Here is a 23,325-nt window from a genome sequence, read left to right as displayed (position 1 = left end):
TTTATTCCTTCCTTGTAATGGCCAGAAGATAATTCTTATTTATTTCTATTTGCACACTGTTCAATAGTCTTGTTTCAAATGCTGTAACCATTCAGATAGGGAAGTTTTTTTCTTTTGACTATTTTTTTTAACATCTAGGGGAATCCACTGATTTATTTTTTGATTTGTATTCTCTATTCCTTCCAGTCACTGCCCATTTTTAATGTCTAATAGTAAAAGCTTTTTTGCCTTGCCTCTATTCTTAGGTTTACCACATTTTTACAACTTTGACGTCTTGTCCAGATTACTTAATTTAAAAATCCGCTCAATTTCCCTTACAGAACACAGGTCCTGCTTTGACACAGACCATCAGAATAATACAGCCCCCAATTTCCCCAGTACTGGTAGTTGTGCCCCATCAACAGGAATTCTCTCTCTCCCTCTCTCCCTCTCCCGGCTGGACCAAAGTCGGCCATCGCCATTTCCTTTGGAGGGCCTGAAGCTGCTCCAGTTACTTGAATTTTCCACAGAGAAGGTGGTTTCAAAATGCCCATCTAATTTATCAGTCATCTGCTTGTTTTCCATTATTAATTTCCCAGGTTCACTCTCAACAGGACAAACACTCACTCTTAACTCATTTTTAAAGTATCTATCAGAACACTTACTATTTGTCTGTATATTTTTGGCTAGCTTTATATCATACTCTATTTTTTATCTTATAGCAGCTCTTTGTTGCTTCTAATGTGCTGTCAAGTCTTCTGACCTGCTTCTGTCTTTGCACAATTATATACTTTTCTTTACATTTTATGCTACCTTTAGCTTTTTTAGTTACCCATATAGGATCAATCCTTTCCTTGGAACTGAACTTGAAACTATTGTCTGCATACACACAGTTGCCTTAGAAATGTACTGATTTTTTTCTGGTTATATTAATTCAGATAAAAAAGCTAACCAAGTTGCCTTATCATGCTTCACACTATTTTTTATTTTTGAAGTACAGCATTTATTATGGATCCATATGATTGCATATGGATAGATTTATTGATAGATTAGGACACCAAAATCAGTTGCCTACAGGGTATGCAGAAAACATTTTTTTTTCCCCAACATTTCGAAAAAAGTGTCTTATTTTTTGGAACGTGGGTGTTGCTGTTAAGGCCAGCATCTATTGCCCATTCATAACTGCCTTGAGAAGGTGATAGTGAGGGAAGTCTAGGACATGGACCCAGCAATAACCACCTACCTGAAGCCTTGGTCTTCTTGGTGGAAGAAGTTGTATGTTTGTGAAGTGCTACTGAAATAATCCAGGTGAGCAACTCCAGTGCATTTTGTAGACAGTGTGCATTGCAGTCACTGAGTGTATGTGGAGGAAAGGGTCCCAGTGAAGCAGTCTGTTATGTCCTGGATAATGCTGAGCTCTTTGAAAGTTGTTAGATCTACACAGATTCGGGAAATGAGGAGTATTTCATGACACTCCTTGTGCTTGCAAATGACATTTTTGGATATATTACATACATTATAAAGAATAGGAACAAGACAATGGAAAGGAGAATAAAGATGCATTCCACCTTGAAAACACATTGGGTGACATTTTTGGTTGTTAGAACTGAAAATGAATAATGGGAGCAAATGCCAAAAGCAGCCCATTTAGAAATAATGTCTAATTTATACCTCTTCCTCATTCTTGTACATGCTTAACAATTGAGAAACACTACCATTAGAATATTACCATAAAGTGTGTATTAACACAGGATATATTTATTCTCAGAATTGTTTAAATAATTTTATTTTGTTCAATATATTTTGCAATTTGAAGACAAAATTTGCATGCAGAAAGATGCCATTGGCAATGAGGCACCTAGAATAAAAACAGCCCTGATCTTGCGCAAAATGGTATTTATGCAAAATTTACATCATCCTGGTGCCTCATTTTAATGCTCCATTCCAATAGGCTGCATATCACCCAGTGTAATATTCCTTTAGTTCTGTAGTAAAGGGTAGCCTACATATTTGTATTTATGCCTTGAGTGAGGTCAGGGAGAAGTGTGCCACCAATAATCATTTAATATTGCCATCCTAAATGAATGTATGAACTTAAAGACTATGAATAAGTGTTATGATGTACATGGAAAGGGTTCTATTGTGCTTGCTGTCTCAGGTGTTTTATACAACAAACTTTCCAGAATGAAGATTTCACTCAGATTCATTTATACCTATGTTCACAAATTAGAAAAGCTAGAATATAGTGTACAACATAATAATCAATGGATACAGCTTTATGGTTATGGTGAAGTAAAATCTCTCTTATTTAAATAGTCCTGTTATTGCACTGAATTTCTCAACTTAGAGAAGGTGGGAAACATTTTGGACAGATGGAGTTTATTGGAGTGATTAAATGCAATCATTTAACATCTTTGCTATTGATTTCTAGAGAAATAGATAGAAAACAGTGGGAAGGGAGAACATATTATCTTGTTTGTAAACATTGAGCCAAAAATCAATCATACTGAATATTTTAATCAATTTGAAGTTGCAAGCATCTGAAAGTTGAAACAGCTGTGATGTAAATAAGACACACATATGGTTGGAATAATAAAGTCAGCAAAAAAGTTAGAAAACAATCAAAATAGAGATCAAATGAAATAATAAGAGTTCATCAAAACAATTTGGATCAATATTTTGTAAGGGAAATTCCAAAAAGGATTTAATAACATTCTAAAATAATGTGATTGTTTCACCAGCTTTATGTTGAGGCATATCTGAACAATAGGTTAATCCAAATATCCCATTGATACTGATAAAATTGGTCTTGTCTCATGGAATACATAAAGCTGTATAGCCTCATACAAGATTTTCTGGTATTTAAGCCAAAACTTTTGTGTTTCCCCATACCCACCATCTTTTCTCTCCCAGTGCTTTGGATCCATCATTCCCCTAAAAACGAAAGGGAATCAAACTCATAGGATGATATAGTTTAAAAGGAAGTCATTTGCGTCTGTGTTGGGCTATTTCAGAGAGCTATCCATTTAGTCCCTAAATTCCTGCTTTCTCAACTCAGCCCTGAAAATGTTTCCTCTTCAAGTATTTGTACAACTCCCTTTTGAAAGTTGCCTCTGAGACCCCGTCAGATAATACTTCACATGTCACAACAACTCTGAAATAAAATTGTTTTCTCATGTCTTCTCTTGTAGCTTTGCTAATTGTTTTAAATTGGTCTTTGGTTCTCAAGATTTCTGCCACACAAAACAATGTCATTTTATTTGCTCTGTCAAGACCCCTCAGGATCTCAGTATTTTTTTCTGTTATAGTTTCTCGAGGCTTTCTATATCACTGAAGAGTTATCATTGAGGTAAATGTCCTCTAATATCTCCAAGGACTTCTAGAATTGGTTGCAGTCTTCCAACTTTTACCCTATCAAGTGTTTATTCTAAAGTTCAGTATAACTTCCTTCATTTGTACTGAGTGCTACAGATCCAAACAACCTTATTGAAAAGATTTCTCAAGTTGTCCTGCCATCTTTAAAGATGTGTTTATGTACAAATGATGGAATTTTTTTCTCAAGTTATTTTATTGCCTCTAACTTTGTCCTTTCCATACTGAAATGCAGGATCCACTGACAGCCAACCATGTAATTACTGAGACATTCAAACCAGAATGTTATTTTGTTCAGACATAGTTGTTGCCAGGTGGACAGAATATAAACTGCTAGGCTCAACATCAGCGCCCAAGTTCAGTTTGATAAAAATGAGCCAGCGTTCATGTTCCCAATTGTGTAACCTGCATCAATAGCTGTCAAGGGAGAAGAGCAACAGACTTGAATGTAATGCTTTTCACGGTGGATCAGCTTTCTAAACAATAATCCAGGATCACATGGGTGGCAGAGTACTGCAACTACTAGAGCTGCTACCTGGATTCAATCATGACTTCAAGTGCCATTAGCGTGGAGTTTGCATGTTCTCTCTCCGATCACATGGGCTTCCTCCAGGTGCCTTGGTTTCTTCCCACATCCCAATGATATGCAGGCTCATTGGCCACTGTGATATAACTTATACTCATGTACAAGTACACATGTATAAGGACTTTTACTTGTACACTAGGATAAGCTCTAGTGTGTTGAAGGATGGTAGAATCGGGGAATTGATGGGAATATGGGGAGAATAAAATGGGAAAATGGATGCTTGATGGTTGGCATGAACTTGGTGAGCTGAAGGGTCTGTTTGCATGCGGTATGATTCTACGATGTGCAGAATATTATGCAGGTAAGTAGGAAAAAACACAAATAGGAGTAACCTGCAGCACCATTCATTAAAATTATGGAAGGTGATCAGTGGGAAAATGCCTTTCCAAATCATCCAAAAGACTTTTGTTTTAATGTATCCAAGGATAAAGAAGCAGGATGAAGCAAGTGTATGAGGAATTTTGTTACATTAGTTTATGAACACACAAACATGAATTTGGAGCAGAAGGTGGTTCTCAGCCCCCTCTGCCTGCTCTGCCATTTAATAGGATTATGGTTTATCTGACTGTAACGTCAACTCCACCGTCCTGGCCTACTTGCATTAACTTTTCACCTCTTGCTTGTAAGAATCTGTCTCTGACTTTAAAATATTCAAAAATTCCACTCTACCCGCCCTTTGAGGGAAAGAGTTCCAAAGACTCACAGCACTCTCAGAGAAAAAAAACAATTCACCCCTGCCTTAAACAGGTATCCTTCATGTTTTTAAAAATGCTAAACCTTAATTCTAGTTGATCTCTCAAGAGGCAATATCCTTCCACCATCCAAGATATTATGCAGAATCAGAATCAGGTTTATCGTCACTGACATATATCGGGAAATTTGTTGTTTTGCTGCATTTCAATCAAGTCCCCTCTCACTCTTTTAAACTCCAGCACATATACACCAACCTCTCCTCAATAGACAACCCTTCCATTCCAGGTATTAGTCCAGTTTGTGGCGACTCACCGTCTAGTCGGGCGAACCGGCTCGGCAGTCGGGTCGCGCGGCGTCGGAGCGACGAGGCCCAAGATGGCGGCGGGCCTCGTCTTTCCGAGCGACGGGGAGAACCCGCGCGCGGGAAAGTCCTGATGACGTAGGACTTATGTCATTGCCGGTTTTTTTGGGCGGGAGTTTTTCTCCCTTAAAGGGCCCGCACAAGGCGGGAAAATAAACCAGTTCTGTTTGGCAATCCTCCGAGTAGAGTCTTGTTTTATTCCGCGGTAGCAACCGCTACAAGTTCACTTTTTCTGAACTGCTTCTATCACATTAACATCCTTCTTTAAGTAAGGAGACAAATTTTGTGGACTCCCCAATGCCCCATTTGACTGAAGCATGATTTCCTGGCTTTTGTATTCAATTAACAATTGTAATAATGTAGCTATAATATAATTCTTCACACACTCACCTGGTTTTCACTATTTAGAGTGAAGATCAAGTCATTTGGATTCATAAGCTTACATGTATAGGCTATATATACAGCAGTTTCTTGTTTATCTCCTGTGAGGACCCAGGTCAATATGCCAGCTTCTCGAAGGGCTTCAATTGTGTCTGGCACACCATCCTGAAGACGATCTTCAATCCCCGTTGCACCTTTTGTTACAAAAGTAAATAAATCGACTATTAAAAAGTTTTCTCAGCTGGTAGGTATAAATAGTTAATGCCAAATTTTTAGTGTTAGCAGCATTACATTCCTTATCTGGCAACTAAATGACTTCATTGCACACCACAGAAAGAAAATAGAACTCATTACATGATGTCATCAACTGCTTCAAAACCATAAAGTACTCTTTGACTGTGGAGTCATTGTTGTGTAACAATACTACAAGATGGAAATGTGACAGATTACAAGCTTTGAAATGGAAGCAGAAGAGGAAAAGAAATTGGTTGTGCTATCATGGGAATCAGAAGCCTTAAAGCTAACCCCCCCACCACCCCCAAGAGATTTACTGAAATCTTTGGGCAAGTTCAAACTTCAGGTTTAATATTGATAGTAAAACAGTTTTGAAAATTAGCAAGACAGACAGATAAAAATGCTTGCATTTATAAAGCAACATTTATGACTGCAATATCCCAGAAAATTTATATGAGGTACTTTTGAAATAAGTCATTGTTGTGACAATTTAAATGTTGCAGTCAATTAGCACATAACAAGGACCCACAAGCAGCAATAAAATACATGAGTAGTTAATTCATTTTTGTTGGCCAGAATACTGCGAGAACTCTCCTGGTTTACTTCAAATCATGCCAAACAATCTTTTGAACCATTCTGGGAGATCAAGCAGGATCTGATTTAAAGACTTTATTTTAAAGAAGCATCACCGACAATGTGACACTCTCTCAAAACTATACAGAGGTGTCAGCCTAGATGCTAGGACTTGAACTCACAAGAGCTGAGAAATTGGATCTATTACTGTCTGCTTTTAATGGGGAAATCATGGATATAAACAATTTTCCCAGGTTAGATCTCACTAAAATTCATTTTCAGATGAAACTATGCCCATTGAGAAATTAGCCTGGACTGTTCATGATTCTAGCATGGCTGATGTTAAGTCACACACCACATGTCCCCTCATTATCAACATAAATTGGAGCATTTTTGAATATTCTCTAAAAAAAAACTAGAGGCACATTATGCAAGGTCAGCAATAAGAGGTCAATTAAAGCAAAAGCACAGTGACATTGTTGTCTTGCACATAGCATTAGCCACCTTCAGTTTGCAATGCGCTGGATAACGGAAATGTCATCAGTTGCTCCACCACTGATTGCAGCTGCTTTATACACTTCACATCTCAAATTCATGCCAAGTCCCTTGCTCATTCTGTATCTTTCAGTGGCAAGGGGCCTCTCGTAGTGCAGGACTCGATCTGAGCAAACCACTGTTCAGGGGTGCACAAACACACAGGTTGCTGTTTCCCTCACGTTTTCCCATACCTCCATGGCAGATATTTAGGCCGCTTGTGCATGGCTGCCATGAGGAGAATGTCTTCAGGATCAGACATTCATCCCCATGATAACCATGGCGATGATACAGCAGCTTTCTGATGGAAACCTTACAGGTTCTGTCTTAGCAAATAATTCGATGCAAACCACCATAACACTGTTTTCAACATATTTAGCACATGGAAAAAGGATGAAATCCAATCTCCAGACAAGTATTTGTAGTGCAATTTTGTGTGCACATTCTGAGATCCTACTGGATAGGAGAGACATGTGGTATGCCTGCTTTGCAACAATGTAACCTTCTGACAGACTGGTTGGAACATTGAGTCTGCCAACTTAAAGTCTCAATGTGTCAACTGTGTGAATATGCTATCTTGAAAAATAAACCAGTATTTACCTTTTAGATGTATGTATAATGGTTCTAAATGCCTCTGTGAAGAAAGTACAATCACCTTATTTAGAGACAAGAGTTGTCACAAACAGTCCCAAAGTTTCACTTCCTGGCTTCTCTGGGAGAAACTAACACAATCAAATGTTGAAGTGCTGCAGTTGACTTGCTAGTCATGCTGGCATATTGATGCTGTGGTAGCCATAAATGACTCACATTAGCTTCAAAATGAGTTTGTATCCTTTGCGTTTACTCTTCTCAGTTAGAACCAAAATAACTGTTCAACATAGTTGTTACCATTTAATAGATGGACAGTTATACATTTAAAATTTGGAAAATATTGGTTAATGCCACCATCCCACTATTTAAAATCTCTCTTAAAAAAGATTTTCCAAGTACAGCAAATTAATTTTCATCAGATTTGAATAGATGCATGTCTGATTTGATTAGAATAAAGTCAGTTTTACCTAATTAAATACACTGAATAGGAATGCCCTAATTTTTGTATATTCATGAAGAACAATCAAAATGAGTGCTATTGGCTACTGAAACTGCAGAATTAATGCCACATTCCAGGACCAGCACAAAGATGATTGCATCAAATGGAATTACAGCTACAAAGAAAATGCCAATTTATTATTTGATGTATATTATTTTGGAATAAATCAAAATGGCTATTTAATGTTACAAGAAGATAAAATATTCACTACAGAGAATAAAGGGAAATCAGATTGAAACCTAATCTCTTTGAGAAGGTTTCTTGTTAACTTTATCAATCAATGCTCATTATTTTTAGCATCAAAGATGTTCTGCTGATCCAAGGACGTTTGAGATTGAACTGAGCCATCTGGTTTGCACAATGAATTATGTCAATTTGGCAGCACACGGTGCTGACACTAGGTGTGAAAAGTAAAATAAATCTCCATTTTTCTGAATAAGCTCTTCATGATTCACCCAACTTTTGTAAAGGCATGAGTCTACCGCAGTCTTGGCTACTTTACTACTCAGTGACCTAATTTCAAGTGAAGTCCAAGAACAAAACTGGCTTTACAATAACTCATAAGTGGAAGATAAAAAAATCAGTTAGAGAGAAAAAAAACAATAAAAGCACATCAGGGAAGAATGCATACTGTGGAGTACTGAAAGAAAAACAGTAGAACTTCAATTTTATCATATGCTACAATAACTCAAAATAGTGCACGATGGACAGATGCTAAATTTTGCTGGATTAACGTGCTATCATTTTGAGGAATGATTATTCATCTTTTAATTCATTTACAGCTCGAAACATTCCTTATGTAGCCTGGCATTAAGAGCATAAGAAAATAACAGCAGGAGTAGGCCACTCGGCCCTTTGAGTCTGCCATGCTATTCTATATCATCATGGCTGATTTGCCCCAGGCCTCATTTATTTCAGTACCCCATTGCCCTCAATTCCCTGATCATTCAAAAATGTATCTACTTCCTCTTTAACTATCCCTAATGACCTACAAACCTCTAGGATAGAGAATTCAGGAGATTCTCTGCAAGAAGTTCCTATGTACCTTAGTTTTAAATGACTGCCCCCTAATCTTGTAACTATGACCATTGTTTTAAGATTCTCCCAACAGTGGAAATATCTCAACATTTACCCAGTCATGTTCTCAAAGGATCTTACATGTTTTAATACCCCTCATTCTTCTATACTCCAAAACAATATAGATTTTTCTTTAGCTGTTTGCAATAGGCATTGGTAAAATTGTTTCTGTTATCCATACAGAAAGCTTTTACTCATGTTATATAGGCCAAAAGCAAGTCTTGTTGAGACATCTAATTCTGTACACGTGTCACAATTCCATAGAGTTTTCACTGGTACACTAGTATGAAACAAAAATCCTGATTATGCAGGTAAATTCTATTTTGGTGAAGTCCAGGATGCTTCAGGCCAATGGGTGGACCCTCTGCATGTGGAAGTGGTAATTAATGGGGCAACAGTGGGTAGGATTCCAGGTGGTGAGCTCAGGCTATTAGGATTTGACTCAACTTCACAGTCGTGAGTTTATCAGGCTCTGCAAGAGTGGCTAAAACAGAGTTGATGCACCAAAGCATTATCAGTAATTATCCAAGCAGTTAATTGGAGAAAATACCTAATAACTTTAAATTTGTTTCCAGTTGTAGTGCTGTTTCCATAATCAATGGTTCCCTATGGTCAATACTGGTCTCTGCTTCATGCCTTAAATTAGCCCATTTTTCATATTCACCATCAGTCAAGACCTAAACAAAAATAAAAACAGACAAAAAATAGAACCAAACTATAAATATCAAAATAAACTAAAGTTTAAATTAATTTTCATTTTGACAGAATTTCTTAAGAGTTAATGGAGATTGCAGTATAATATCAGGTGATGTGTGCATGTGGGAATGGAATGAGTGTGGGTAACTGGGCTGCTGACAGTCACATTAAGAAAAGGAGCTGAAGTGGCTCTGCAGAGAGGGCACATTTCCCCTAAGTGATGCAAGTGGTAGGGTTCAAATACAACTACTAAATGATCAGCCATTGGAGATGTGAATGTGTTTATCTCCATCCTCTTACCTTGCACATGCTGGATTTGTCAGAGGTGAGCAAGATGGATCACACATCGTGCAGCAATCATTTGGAGTGGGAAGCTGTTGACTTAGGGCTGTGGTAACTAAGGATGACCAGGCCATGGTCAGATGGGTAGTTCTGATCTTCCAAGACCTATTGAGTATTTCATAAAACATTATTCTGTGCAGAATATTGTCTGTGGCCCTCTGTATTGGCAAAAGAATGAGGATTTTAAATTAAGGATGAATTGTACTTTGCTAATCAGTGCAATGTGTGCATGTTTAAAATCACATGGAACATTAGCACTGTGGTGAAGTGAGTTATACTGACCATGCCATGTGGTCTCAATTGATGCTTAGTTACCAGGCACTGGTAACCAAAGATGGGAACGATGTGGTCCATGTTTCCTATTGTTGATATGTTCTTTAGATTTTGTCTTCAATAATATTCTTGAACATACTTAGAGTCATACAGCACTACAGCACAGAAACAGGCCTTTCGGCCCATCTAGTCCACGCTGGCCTGGTTTTCTGCCTAGTCCTATCTACCTGCACCCAGACCATAGCCCTCCATACCTCTCTCATCCATGCACCTATCCAAACTTCTGTTAAATGTTACAATTAAACCCACATCCAGCACTTCTGCTGGCAGCTAGTTCCACACTCGCACCACCCTCTGTGAAGTAGATCCCCTCAGATTCCCCTTAAATATTTCACCTTTCATCCTAATCCTATGACCTCTAGTTCTAGTCTCACCCAACCCGAGGGGAAAAAGCCTGCACGCATTCACCCTATCTATACCCCCCATAATTCTGTATGCCTCTATAAGATCTCCCCTCATTCTCCTTTGTTCCAGGGAATAAGGTCCTAACCTATTCAACCTATCCCTATAACTCAGGTCCTCAAGTCCCGGCAACATCCATGTAAATTTTCTCTGCACTGTATCAAGCTTATTGATATCTTTCCTGTAGGTAGGTGACCAGAACTGCACACAATACTCCAAATTCAGTCTCACCAATGTCTTAGACAACTTCAACATAATATCCCAACTCCTGTGCTCAGCGCCCTGTTTTAATAAGGCCAATGTGCCAAAAGCTCTCTTTATGAGCCTATCTACCTGTGATGCCACTTTCAAGGAATTATGGATCTGTATTCCCAGGTCCCTTCGTTCTACCGCACACCTGAGAGCCCTACTATTCATTGTGTAAGTCTTACCCTGGTTTCTCCTCCTAAAGTGCATCACCTCACACTTGTCTGCATTAAGTTCCATCTGCCATTTTTCCACTGGTCCAGATCACCTTGCAAGCTTTTAACAGCCTTCCTCACTGTCCACAACACCCCCAATCTTGGTGTCATCCGCAATTTGCTGATCCAGTTTATTACATTATCATCTAAATCATTATAATAGATGATAAACAACAACGGGCCCAGCACCGATCCCTGTGGCCCACTATTAGTCACAGGCCTCCAATCAGAGAGACAACCATCTACTGCCAATCTCTGGCTTCTCCCGCTAAGCCAGCTTGACTCCTTCATCCTGAATGCCAAGCAACTTAACCTTCTGGATCAGCCTCCCATGCGGGACTTTGTCAAAGGCCTTGCTAAAGTCCATGAAGACAATGACCACTGCCTTCCCTTGATCAACCTTCTTGGTAACCTCCTCAAAAAAAGATTGATTAGACTTGATCTGCCACGCACAAAGCCATGTTGTCTATCCCAAATCAGGCCCTGTCTGTCCAAATATCTTCCAATAATTTACCCACGACTGACGTCAGGCTCACTGGCCTATAATTTCCCAGGTTATTCTTAGAGCCTTTCTTAAACAACAGAACAACATTAGTTATCTTCCAGTCCTCCACCACCTCACCCGTGGCCAAGGACATTCTAAATATCTCTGCCAGGGCCCCTGCAATTTCTGCACTAGCCTCCCACAAGGTCCAAGGGACACCTCGTCAGGCAATGGGGATTTATCCACCCTAATTCACCTCAAAACAGCAGCACCTCCTCTTCTGTAATCCAGATATGGTCCATGACTTCACTATCTTTTTCCTCAGTTCTATAGAACTGTGCCTGTCTCTTGAGTAAACACAGATGCAAAAAATTCATTTTAGATCTTCCCCATCTCTTTTGGCTCCATGCATAGATGATTGTGCTGATCTTCAAGAGGACCAATTTTGTCCCTTACTATCCTTTTGTTCGTAATATAGCTATAGAAACCATTGGGATTCTCTTTCACCTTATCTGCCAGATCAACCTCATGTCCTCTTTTAGCCCTCCTGATTTCTCTCTTAAGTGTTCTCTTGCATTCCTTATGCTCCTCAAGCACCTCATTTGATCCAAACTGCCTATACCTGATAGGCACCTCCTTTTTCTTTACCAGGGCCTCAGTATCCCTCAATAACCAAGGTTCCCTAAATCTGTTAGCCTTGCCTTTTATTCTAACAGGAACATACATATTCTATACTTTCAATATTTCACTTTTGAAGGCCTCCTACTTACCAAGCATCTCTTTGCTGGAAAATAACCTATCCCAATGTCCACCTACCAGATCTCTTCTGATGCTCTCAAAATTGGTCTTCCTCCAGTTTAGAATCTTAACCCTAGGACCGGTCCTGTCCTTCTCTGTAATTATCTTGGAATTGATGGAATTATGATTATAGAACATAGAACATTACAGCACAGTACAGGCCCTTCGGCCCACAATGTTGTGCCGACATTTTATCCTGCTCTAAGATATATCTAGCCCTTCCCTCCCACATAGCCCTCCATTTCTCTATCATTCATGTGTCTATCTAAGAGTCTCCTAAATGTCCCTAATGTATCAGCCTTTACCACTTCTGCCAGCAGTGCTTTCCACGTACCCACCATTCTCCGTGTAAAATATTTACCCCTGACGTCCCCCTTATATCTTCCTCCAATCGCCTTAAAATTATGCCCCTTCATGTTAGCCATTTCCACCCTGGGAAAAAGTCTCTGACTGTCCACACAATCTATGCCTCTTATCATCTTGTACACCTCTATCAAATCAACTGTCATCCTCCTTCGCTCCAAAGAGAAAAGCCCTAGCTCACTCAACCTATCCTCATAAGACATGCTCTCCAATCCGGGCAGCATCCTGGTAAATCTCTGCACCCTCTCTAAAGCTTCCACATCCTTCCTATAATGAGGCATCTAGAACTGAACACAATACTCCAAGTGTGGTCTAACCCGAGTTTCACAGAGTTGCAATACCTCTTGAACCTCAATACCCCGACTAATGAAGGGCAACACACCATACGCCTCCTTAACAACCCCATCAACCCGTGTGGCAACCTTGAGGGATCTGTGGATGTGGATTCCAAGATCCCTCTGTTCCTCCACACAGCTAAGAGTCCTGCCATTAACCTTGTATTCTGCCTTCAAATTCAGTCTTCCAAAGTGTATCACTTCACACTTTTCTGGGTTGAACTCTATTTGCCACTTCTCAGCCCAGGTCTGCATTCTATCAATACCCTGTTGTAATCTGCAGCAACCTTCTATACTAAACAGCAGCCTTCTACACTAGATCCAAAGTGTTCCCCTATACTTAAAAGTGTTAATTCAGTGAAGTTCAATTTATGTTGAAAATAGTGTAATCACAAGCAATTAGCTTCTTAAATCACACTGTGAAGAAATCCATTGAAAATTACTTTAGAAAATATACAAAGCCATTTTCTATTCCATAGAGGAAAGAGGTTAGTTTATTTGTAAATCAAACATTTTAAACCTATTAGCATACCTCCAGCCTAAGCTTTGGAACCTTTCTGGAGATCCAGAAACAACACAATTAATAGAAGCAATCACTTTCATCCAGGAGGTGCATCTGGTCGAAATTGTACCCATGTGTAACAATTGTGGCATGCAACCAAGACTAAGTGTTTGAAAAACATTTTTCATGCCAAAGTTAACTTGGCAGCACAACTAGTTTTGTGGGCCAGGCCTGCTTCTATTGCAATGTTCTTAAATGCAGTGTGAAAGGTGATGGAAGTTGTGTTGCATTGAATGGAATTTGCACTTAACATTATGAAATCTTTTGCAGCAGTTACACTAATAAAGGGGGAATTGCATTGATAAAGCAAAAGAATTGAGCAGAAATCCTGGACTCTATCTCGAACAATATTGGCCTTCATTCTTCTGTCCTCACCCATTACAGCCTCATCTTGACTCTGTCATGTCTATGATGAGTACTTGAACATATCAACAAGGTCACCAGCTAAGCAACCCCCAGCTCTTGCCCACCCCACCCAACGCTAAACACACACACACACACACACACACACACACACACACACACACACACACACACACACACACACACACACACACACAAACCCACACACACAGAGGAAGACATGGTTCAGAAAGCATTGTTCTCAATAAATTGAATTGTTTCACCTGCTGCTTCATGATCTGGGGTTCATTGAATAAGATACTTTTCCATTTAGCATGCAGGTACAGGAAGTAATAAGGAAGTCAAAATAAATGCTAGCCCTTATTGCAAGAGGCATGAGGCCCTGTAGAGAGCTTTGTTGAAACCATCTGGAGTGCTGTGTGCAGTACTAGAATATACTTGCCTTGTGGATTTTTGGAATTCTTTACCATGGAAAACTATGGATACAGTCATTAATTATATTCACAGTTGTGATAAATAGACCTAGACGACAAGAGAATTAAGGGATATAGGGATCAGGGAAGGGAGTGGAGTTGACTCAGGATCAGATCAGTCACAAGCTTATTGAACAATGGAGCACGTGTGAGGGATTGCATGGCTTATTCTAGCTCCCACTTAATATGATCTCATGATCATCCTCATGAGCAATGGCATCCCCCAATTTTTTTTTCTACACCACTGACAATCTTTATAAAACCATTTCCAAAGATGGAGATGATCCATTCAAGCAGTATCTACAACTTCATTATCTTCACTAGAGTTTTCAGCTTGTTTTAGCATCATATAAATATATAGCACGGTAACAGGCCCTATGGCACAACTAATCTATGATGACCATCAGCCACCCATTTACACTAATCCTATATTAATCACTTTTTTGTTTTATTCTTGCCACATTCTTCTCAAGTTCCCCCACCAACCCCCCCCCCCCCAAATTTTTACCATTCACCTATTACATACTTGGGGTGATTTACAATGGCAATTAACCTACAAACCTGCCGTCTTTGGGATGTGCGAGGAAACTGGAGCTGGAGCAACCCAAGGAAACACACACAGTTACATGGAAGACATGCAAACTCCACACAGGCAGCACCTGAATCTGGGTCTCTGGTCTTGTGAGGCAGTGGCTCTACTAGCTACACCACTGTGTCACCCAATTTTTGTTTAAGCTCTCCATTTCAACTATTCCATTTAAAATTCTTAACCAATTCTGTATGGCTTCTGTTGCTTCTTGAGTGCCAGTTTTTAAAATTATGCATTGATGATGCAAATTAGAACATTTTTCTATTTTAAGGTTGATACAAGTTGTAAATTATTGAGATGGAGATTATACCTGTTAAGATATTTGCAACAGAACTATTAAAGACTGATCAAACAGATGATGTATATAAAATATTGCATCTCCAAGATATGGGACTGATAGTGAAACAAGGTCTTTGAGAATTTATATTTTACCTTCTTTGCAATACATAGTGTTCTCAGACCATTACTTGCATACTGATTCAGATGCTTTTGTGTTTCTTCAATTATATTTCTTTGCTTCTTCTGCTCCTCAATGTTATCTAATAAATGAGAAGAAAATCAACTCAACTGTGTTCAGCAACGTTGACTTTCGCAACACAAATTGCAGTTCCAGTAAAAAAATAACTTAGAGTTCCATGCTTTTAATGCACTATATGATCCAATTTCAATGGAATAGAAAATGTGGATGAAAAGTCAGAGACTTCCCAGCTCTATGATTTTCACTCTGAGTTCTTCAAGTGCACGTAATTTCTTTTGCATGAAAGACTCTGGACATGAGCAATAGCATTCAGTGATATGCAATATATACGTATGTAGAGACCATTTCCAGGTTCTATACTTAGAGCAGAGTGGCCCATCCCATCAGCAGGCCACTCCTGCAGAAACACACGGTGCCTTAAGGAAATTCCAGGCTAGCAATGGGAACCAGTCTCATGCAGGGTCCCTTTAAATTATTTATTTGCTGGCCTTCCTTTGCACCCTTGAAAGTGCCTGACCCTTGCCTAACCAGACCATATCCCACTCTCTATCATTTAATCTGATCACCATCCACCCAGTCTCAAGTAACCAGATTTCCCCACCCACTGATCAACGGACCCTACTAATCCACTGATCACCTGACCACCACTCCTTCACCATTCTCTTCTGATAACAAGCTCCCTCATTCCCATCTTCTGTTTGTCAACAGACAACTCTCACTCCAAACCTCAATGCCTAATCCCTGATTCTACCCACCCCTGGACTCTTCTATCCACCCACCACAAACCCCTGGACTCTGACCCTCTCCCAGGTTTGCTCAATTTCCTTTGTATGCACTGCACTGGGCTCAGGTGCTTGTAAAGTTGTAAGCAGTGGGACTACAACCAAAACAGTTATTAGCATACATACATTGGGTAGTATGCTAATAACTGTTTTGGTTGTAGGCCCACTGCTTACAACTTTACAAGCACCTGAGCCCAGTGTACCCACTTAAGTTTTTGCCCACAATACTTTGATAGCTTTGACTGACAGATAACTGAGCTACTCTTTGGCTTAGCCATCCAAATCTTTTTTTCATGAAGCCAAAGTGCATAGAAGGCCATGCAATAGCACTAAATCTGCTTTGCCCATGAGGTAGCAGACATAGCACTGAGGTCAGTGGCAAGTGCAGGTGACAAAATAGTGATCACAAAATCAATTGAGCACATACAATGCTGTTACCTTTTTCTAGACTCTCCAACAGGAGCCAGCAACCTCCCAGCATTTCATCTCCTAAGCCCTTCTCAAAGGTTATGTGAGATCAACTTTTAATTTTTCCTCAACTCCTGAAAACTCGCATCCAATCTACACATGGGTCGGCCACTCCATCCCAGGAATCAGTCTCAAAAGTCTTGAATGCACTCCCACTAAAGCAAGTACACCCTTCCTTAGACAGAGACATACAGAACTCCAGATGCTGTGTCACCAAAGCTCTGCATATTTGTAGCAAGTCTTCTTTGGAGAAAATCCCACTGATCTCTTTTCTTCTAACTCAAGGGTTAATTGTCCTTTTCTGCCTATCAAATTAAGCAAAGCACATCAGGATCCAAATCATTAACATAGCTAAATCAACAGCATATGAAAAATTGGAGGACTCCAAATGAAGTAAACATCTAAATAATTGATTTAGAGTTGCTACTTTCAGCATGAGTAAAGACAAGGTCCCCTTCCCCCAACTCCAACTTCAAAGACTCAACTAAGAAAACATTAAAGAATGAGGTGTTATGAAGGACTACTGTGTTAGGCATAGCATGATGGCTCTTGAAGGCTAGAGGTGGCTCCTTTCCTCAGCTGATATTCCCAAGAAGCCAAAGAATGAATAGGAGAGAAAGAACATTCAGTTACCTTTGTCTGGTTCTTCTAATAGGTCCATAATAACAGAATCTGCTCCCTTTGTGTACACAACAATCTCGTTAGTGATAGGATGCCTAACTATTACAGACATTATCTTCCGCGTTGAATCAAATGCTAAGATATGCAATAGTTTAAATGTCAGAAGATTTCCTTGAGGAAGCTTTATAGTCACTTGGTCAGGAGTCCGGGATAATAATGTGAAATCATATGCTCGAGCAGCATGCACAAGGGCTGCTTCATCCGGGCTTTCAGCTTCATAGCAAATATTTTTAGCAGGTTCGTCAATGACATCCCCATCTTCTCCACCAACATTACTACCGACCTCAGCATTCTCACTTATATTATCGATGCTGTCCATTCCAGAACCAATGTCATCTGTTGCACTCGCAGGACCATAGAAAGAAGTTGGACTAACTTTGGAAGACAACAATGGTGTATTGCACAAACTCCCTGGCACATCAGAGCTAGATTGACTGGGAATTCCATGTGGTGTCTTAAGCCTCTGAAGATGTTTTAGCTTTGCCAAGGACCGTGTTGAAGATTTTGATGATGAAGAAGTCAGCACCTAGAATTATGAAAACAACTGATCAGAAATCACCTTCTGAAAACATGAGTTACTTTGCTGTGATAAAACTGTCGAGTCTCTATCTGAGAAAACTGTATCAGTTACAATAATTAGCATTTAATCTTTTATCCTCAGGTCGTGAAAGTATAACACAGCAAAATGCACAGATCCTATTCCCTGCCACTGGAAAAACCTACATGTTGGGAATTATAAATGTGTCTCAGTGGGTTTGAATTTTATTCTTGATTGCTTGCATAAATCACACAATATATTAGTGGTTTTACTTTTGAATTTTGGCTCTACAGAAGTGGAATTGAAATTTGGAAGTGGAACACAACACATCTCTACATACTTATTCAAGCACAAGTTGCAATTGACTACCACAGTCCTCCAAAAGTGTACTTATTTGGTGCTTTTAGAATCACACAATATCTTGATCCAGAGTAGTTGCTACTGTGCTCTGAAAAATGGCTGCTGAATGGTACACATTATTAATACAGGCAACAACATAATATTCAAGATCAGGAATCATTTGCTCTGAATATTAAAAGGAAACAAAAAATATGCACATCATAAAACTGACGTATGGAATGCCCACAATTCTTACAGACTTTGAGTCAAAGAGCTGCTAGAAGACAACAGTAACATGTGAACAAAATACAGAAAAGTAAGTTAATTACAATTATTTAATACACTTGTATAATGGAAACAACCTCTTATTGTGCTATAATTACTTTCCCTGAACATTTATGAGATACTTGAAGACCATAATAAAGCCTAATTAAAACAGAGTGTTTTACAAAGCTAATTTCTAATAGACTTGAATTTGCCTCAGCCCTTGACATTGATTGTTGGTTCATTTGCCTTTTGACTCTTTTAGACTCTTATCCTATAATGGAAGAGATACAAAGGTGAAAAGAATCAATGTTCCAGAGGTAGAAAATGCCATTATAATTGAAGGATCATAGTTGTTTTTTTAGTTATCAGTTCAACTTGAGTGGTAAACTTGAGAAGCTACAGAATAAGGAATAGTGGTATTAGATATTGGTAATAACTGAATAGCAATTTAAATTTATCAACATCCATCTGAAAGGAAATTGTACTTTCCCATCATTTGCAGTTAGATGAGCTGTGGGATAAATAAAGCAACAAGTGTGGAGTCAGTGATGGTGGATTTGCTATCAGTATCATGTGTGAGTTTGCCCCCATTTCCTCAAATAATTGTCATTTAAAGTTAACGGTTTTGACAATGGAAGATTGGCCATGAATTATTAAGCACTAAAAGGCACATAAACTGCTGGAGTAGGTGTGATAATCATGTTGGGACAGATAAAACCATAACAACAAAAAGATGATAACTTATTTTAAAGCAAAAGTATCACTGACTACAAATTGTTTGATATGCCATGTGGCACTCAAAGCAACTCAAAAAATGCCAGATGAATTAATTTTCACCTTAGGTTTCATTACTAATGGAGAAGCAAGCTTAATGTTGAATAAAGTTCCTCGTCTTTAGCAGTGCTTCAGGCTCAAAGATGATTTACCTCTGCTCCATTTCTATCGGTTCTGAGGTGGTTGATAACTCTGCCTGCACTCTCTATAAGTGAAGTAAGGGATGCTTGACAGGGTGGGAAGATGGGAAGTATAAGAAGTGTTGTGCTCCTTCTGTTGCTTTTACTGGGCTCTCAAATGCTGCTAGTGAAGAGGCTCAAGGTTCTCAGTATGTTCTCCATTTGGAGCGGTCACAGGCCAGAGATTCTCACAAATCAGCAGGTAAATGATGTGGTTTGCCCATGGGAGTTGGATACATATTCTTAATGAGGTTTTGGGAACATCCTTGTATTGTTTCCTTTGTCCTCCTGGCAATCTAAGATAAGATAAGATCTCATGCTGATATAGAGCAGACTGTTTTGGGAGACTATTATAGGGTGTACAACCATGCAGCCTATCCGTGGAGCTGGCTGAACTTCAGTACTGTGGATGCTGGCCTGGGAAAGTTCACTGACATTGATTTCCTTATCTTGGTGTTGAATTCAGAAGAATTTTACAGAATCAACATTGATGGCACCTCTCCAGTGCTTTGAGGTGTCTGCTGTAAGTAGTCCATTTCTCTGAAACAAACAGAACAGGAGGATCACTGCTATCCTGTAGACCAGGGTATTATGTTATGTTTGAGGTCTTGATCTCTTTTTCCCCAGATAGTTAAAGGTTGCACAGATATTCTGGAGGTAATGGTGAATTACATTATTGATGTTTGCCTTCGCAGAGAGATGGTTCCAAGATACAGAAAGTGGCCCATGTCTTCCAGAATCTCCTATAGATCTGTATTGCTGGAGGGTGGCATTTTATAACTGGGTCAGATTGGTAGCCATCCTTTGTCTTATGGAAGTTAATGCACGGTTCACTCTCTTGTATGCTTCAGTGAACGAGTCAACGATATTGGCCTCCAAATGCTGGCAAACACAAGCATCTTCTGCATAGTGCCGATGGATGACTGAAGCTGGAATGATCTTCGCTGTGGAGCGGATGTGATTTCGGTTGAACAATTCCAATCCATCCTGTAGGTTAGTGCCATTCCAGAAGGAAGCTTATTTTAGGTAAAGTACAATACTGCTGTGCCAAAGATTGAGAAGGTGGCTAGAGTGATGACACAGCTTTGCTTTCTACCAGTCTGTAGTGGGATTGGGCTTTAGGTAGACCAGTTGTTAGAATTACAGCTTACATGCCATCCTATAGTAGACGTAGGATAGTCCCTTGGTTTCTTTTGGTCAAAGATTTTTGCAAGGTCAAAAAAGGCCATGTATAGTGATCAATCCTCTGTCCTGCATTTTTCTTGGAGTTCTTGCAATGGTGTAGATCATGTCCATTGTGTCGCGAGATGAATGGACATTATGAATCATGCAGCTCTTTGGCCACTGGGAGGCGGCAGTTAAAGATGACTCCTGAAGTGATGACACAAGAGAATTCAGATGCTCTTGAAATGATTTTCCTGTGGCTAGCGGGAGGGAGAGCACTTCACAAATAATGCATTTGGATTTGCCTCCTTTTTGAAGATCTTATTTATGCCATCTCTGAGGACCCCTGGAATGTCCTCTTCCCAGATGTGGGAGATAAGGTTGAGGTTCCTCTCTCCCAAGTGGTACAACTTCAGAAGAGATACTGTCCATTCTGAAGGCCTTGTAATTTTTGAGTTTGACAGATAATATTTGTAATTTCTTGTAGGCATCAAAATTTTACTGGACTATTTGTGGAAATGAGTTAAAAGTAAGAGTCTCAGTTGAAGAACTCTTTGAAATGTCTCTTGCAGTGGATGCTGATTGCTTCTCTGTACCATACAATCTCTCACTGACGTGGCTCTTTGGGTGGTTTGGGCTGCAGACAGTCTTGACGATGCAAAAGAGATTGCACATGTCTTGATGATCAGTAAGTTGCTGGATCTCCACCCACCATCTGTTATTTAGGTCACGTTTTTTTCCCTGGGTGCCAGCATCTAAATGTCATAAAGCCATTTTTATTCCCTGAGCAGGGTTAGAGATGGGAAAGGAAGTTGTAGGGGGAGAATAAAGGAGCCAGGTTGTTAAGGCATGTCCACAGAGTGTGAAGGACCATACTGAAAAAAGGGGAAGGAGACTGTGAAGACAGGAAGGAAGACGGAGGGAAAGAGAGCCAAAAACATCAGGTAACACATACTAAGGGATGCATCAACATTTCAAACTTTCTCCAAGATTAGATCTTATTTAACAAGGCACTGAGACTGTTTCAGTTTCTCCCTTCAGTTCAAATTCTAAAATATTAGAGGATAGCTGGAAATGTAATATAATAAAGTGCTTTATGAAAGAAACGAACTTAGAGGAACAAGAAGAACTACCAACTGTGTCAACAACTCACCTCTCAGTTGGTCAAATTCGATAATTCTTAAAGTAGTCCACATCCAATATTGCATTAGTCTTATGCAAAATTTAGAATACATCACCAGTTGACAACCAAAATTTAAAACATCAATCTGCAGGACAGGTGCTTAAATTAATGACTCTCAAGAAGATTGTATCTCAGCTTGTCCTTCATAGATGGTCCTATCTTTGGGAATTTCTTTTCCTACCAACATGTTCTGAGGCAAGATCTTTTAAGTCCTTCAAGTCAGTGTTTCTGTTCAAAAAGTTGAATTTTAAGTTGGGGGAAAAATGGTTAATGTTGGTCATTTTCTGCAAATACTGTATTGATACAACACTGGACACATATGATCTTGTCTGATCTCAGAAACCAAGCAGACTCAAATCATGGGAGATTGCTTTGGAAGACCAGAGGCAGTCACCTTCATCTGGAGAGAAAATGGGCAACACCAGTTTGATCTTTCCAAAATCAGCATTGACTGGAAGTACATAGCAGTATTTGAAGTGCCCCAGTGATTGGATTTGTGGTCATGGGATTGACTTTGACATTGGCTTTTGCAAACAGTGCATTTTACAATAGACAGTAATGAGTGCAGGCTCCCACAACATAATAAAATGATTCAAATCAAATTGCTACTTTACCATGTGATTTGAATCATTTTATTATGTTGTGGGATTAGGTTTCATTTTATTGCTCACTCTGTAGGTACAACATGCTCAGTACATTTTGTATGGGGGGCATCTAACATTAAAATTAAATTGGCTTTCAATCTTCAGGAAAATATTTAGTTAATGCATTGGGATGCCCACAGAAATTAATAATCCTGCTATACATGTCTATAGAATAAATTTTAACAAATTATTCAAAATAGCATCAACCTACTGGTTGCCTTGGCTGTGTTGCTGTGGAAACCATAACCGTGTTACACAATGTCAAAGCTAGAAAGAAATCGACAATGCATGCACTTTCCAACCCAGTGCCAGCTTTCAGTTGAGTCAATGACTCCATATGGACAACAGCATCTCGAATTCTCTTCAGCAAGGCTTCATCCGGCCTGATATCTTTCTCCTAAGAGAGAAGCACATAAAAAATGTGAACAGCATTTCTTTTTAATTATGAATTGTATCAGTAGAGCCTTGGGCTAGATCCTGTGTTTATTTACTCAGTTTAAAGCTTAATTACCTTATTTTGCTCAGTTACTTAGCTTAACTGAATTTTGAAGACTTTTAATTAGCCACGTTAACAACAGCTTGAACATTAAAAATAAATAACATATTCACAGCCCAGATCATCTCTATAAATCTCTCATACACACACTGCATACTTCCCTTATGCAATTTTATTTCACTGCAGTTCCATACTCATGCTTTCTTACATGTGACACTGCTAACTTGGCAGGGTGCCATTTCCCCAGCAGG

At 39.3% G+C, this 23,325-nt stretch overlaps 1 protein-coding gene across 1 annotated transcript in view; it reads right to left on the bottom strand.

The window, feature by feature from the left end:
* LOC127569752 (phospholipid-transporting ATPase VB-like) overlaps positions 1–23,325 on the bottom strand; it is a 256,997-nt gene that overhangs the window by 26,798 nt on the left and 206,874 nt on the right. The window contains 5 exon segments of the mRNA XM_052014600.1: positions 5,382–5,566; positions 9,431–9,557; positions 15,514–15,620; positions 17,443–18,016; positions 22,790–22,975. Coding sequence (XP_051870560.1) covers positions 5,382–5,566; positions 9,431–9,557; positions 15,514–15,620; positions 17,443–18,016; positions 22,790–22,975 — 1,179 coding nt within the window.

The sequence above is a fragment of the Pristis pectinata genome, chromosome 4 (genome assembly GCF_009764475.1).
Source record: "Pristis pectinata isolate sPriPec2 chromosome 4, sPriPec2.1.pri, whole genome shotgun sequence".
In the NCBI taxonomy this organism is placed as follows: domain Eukaryota; kingdom Metazoa; phylum Chordata; class Chondrichthyes; order Rhinopristiformes; family Pristidae; genus Pristis; species Pristis pectinata.
This window is presented reverse-complemented; position numbering and strand designations above follow the sequence as displayed.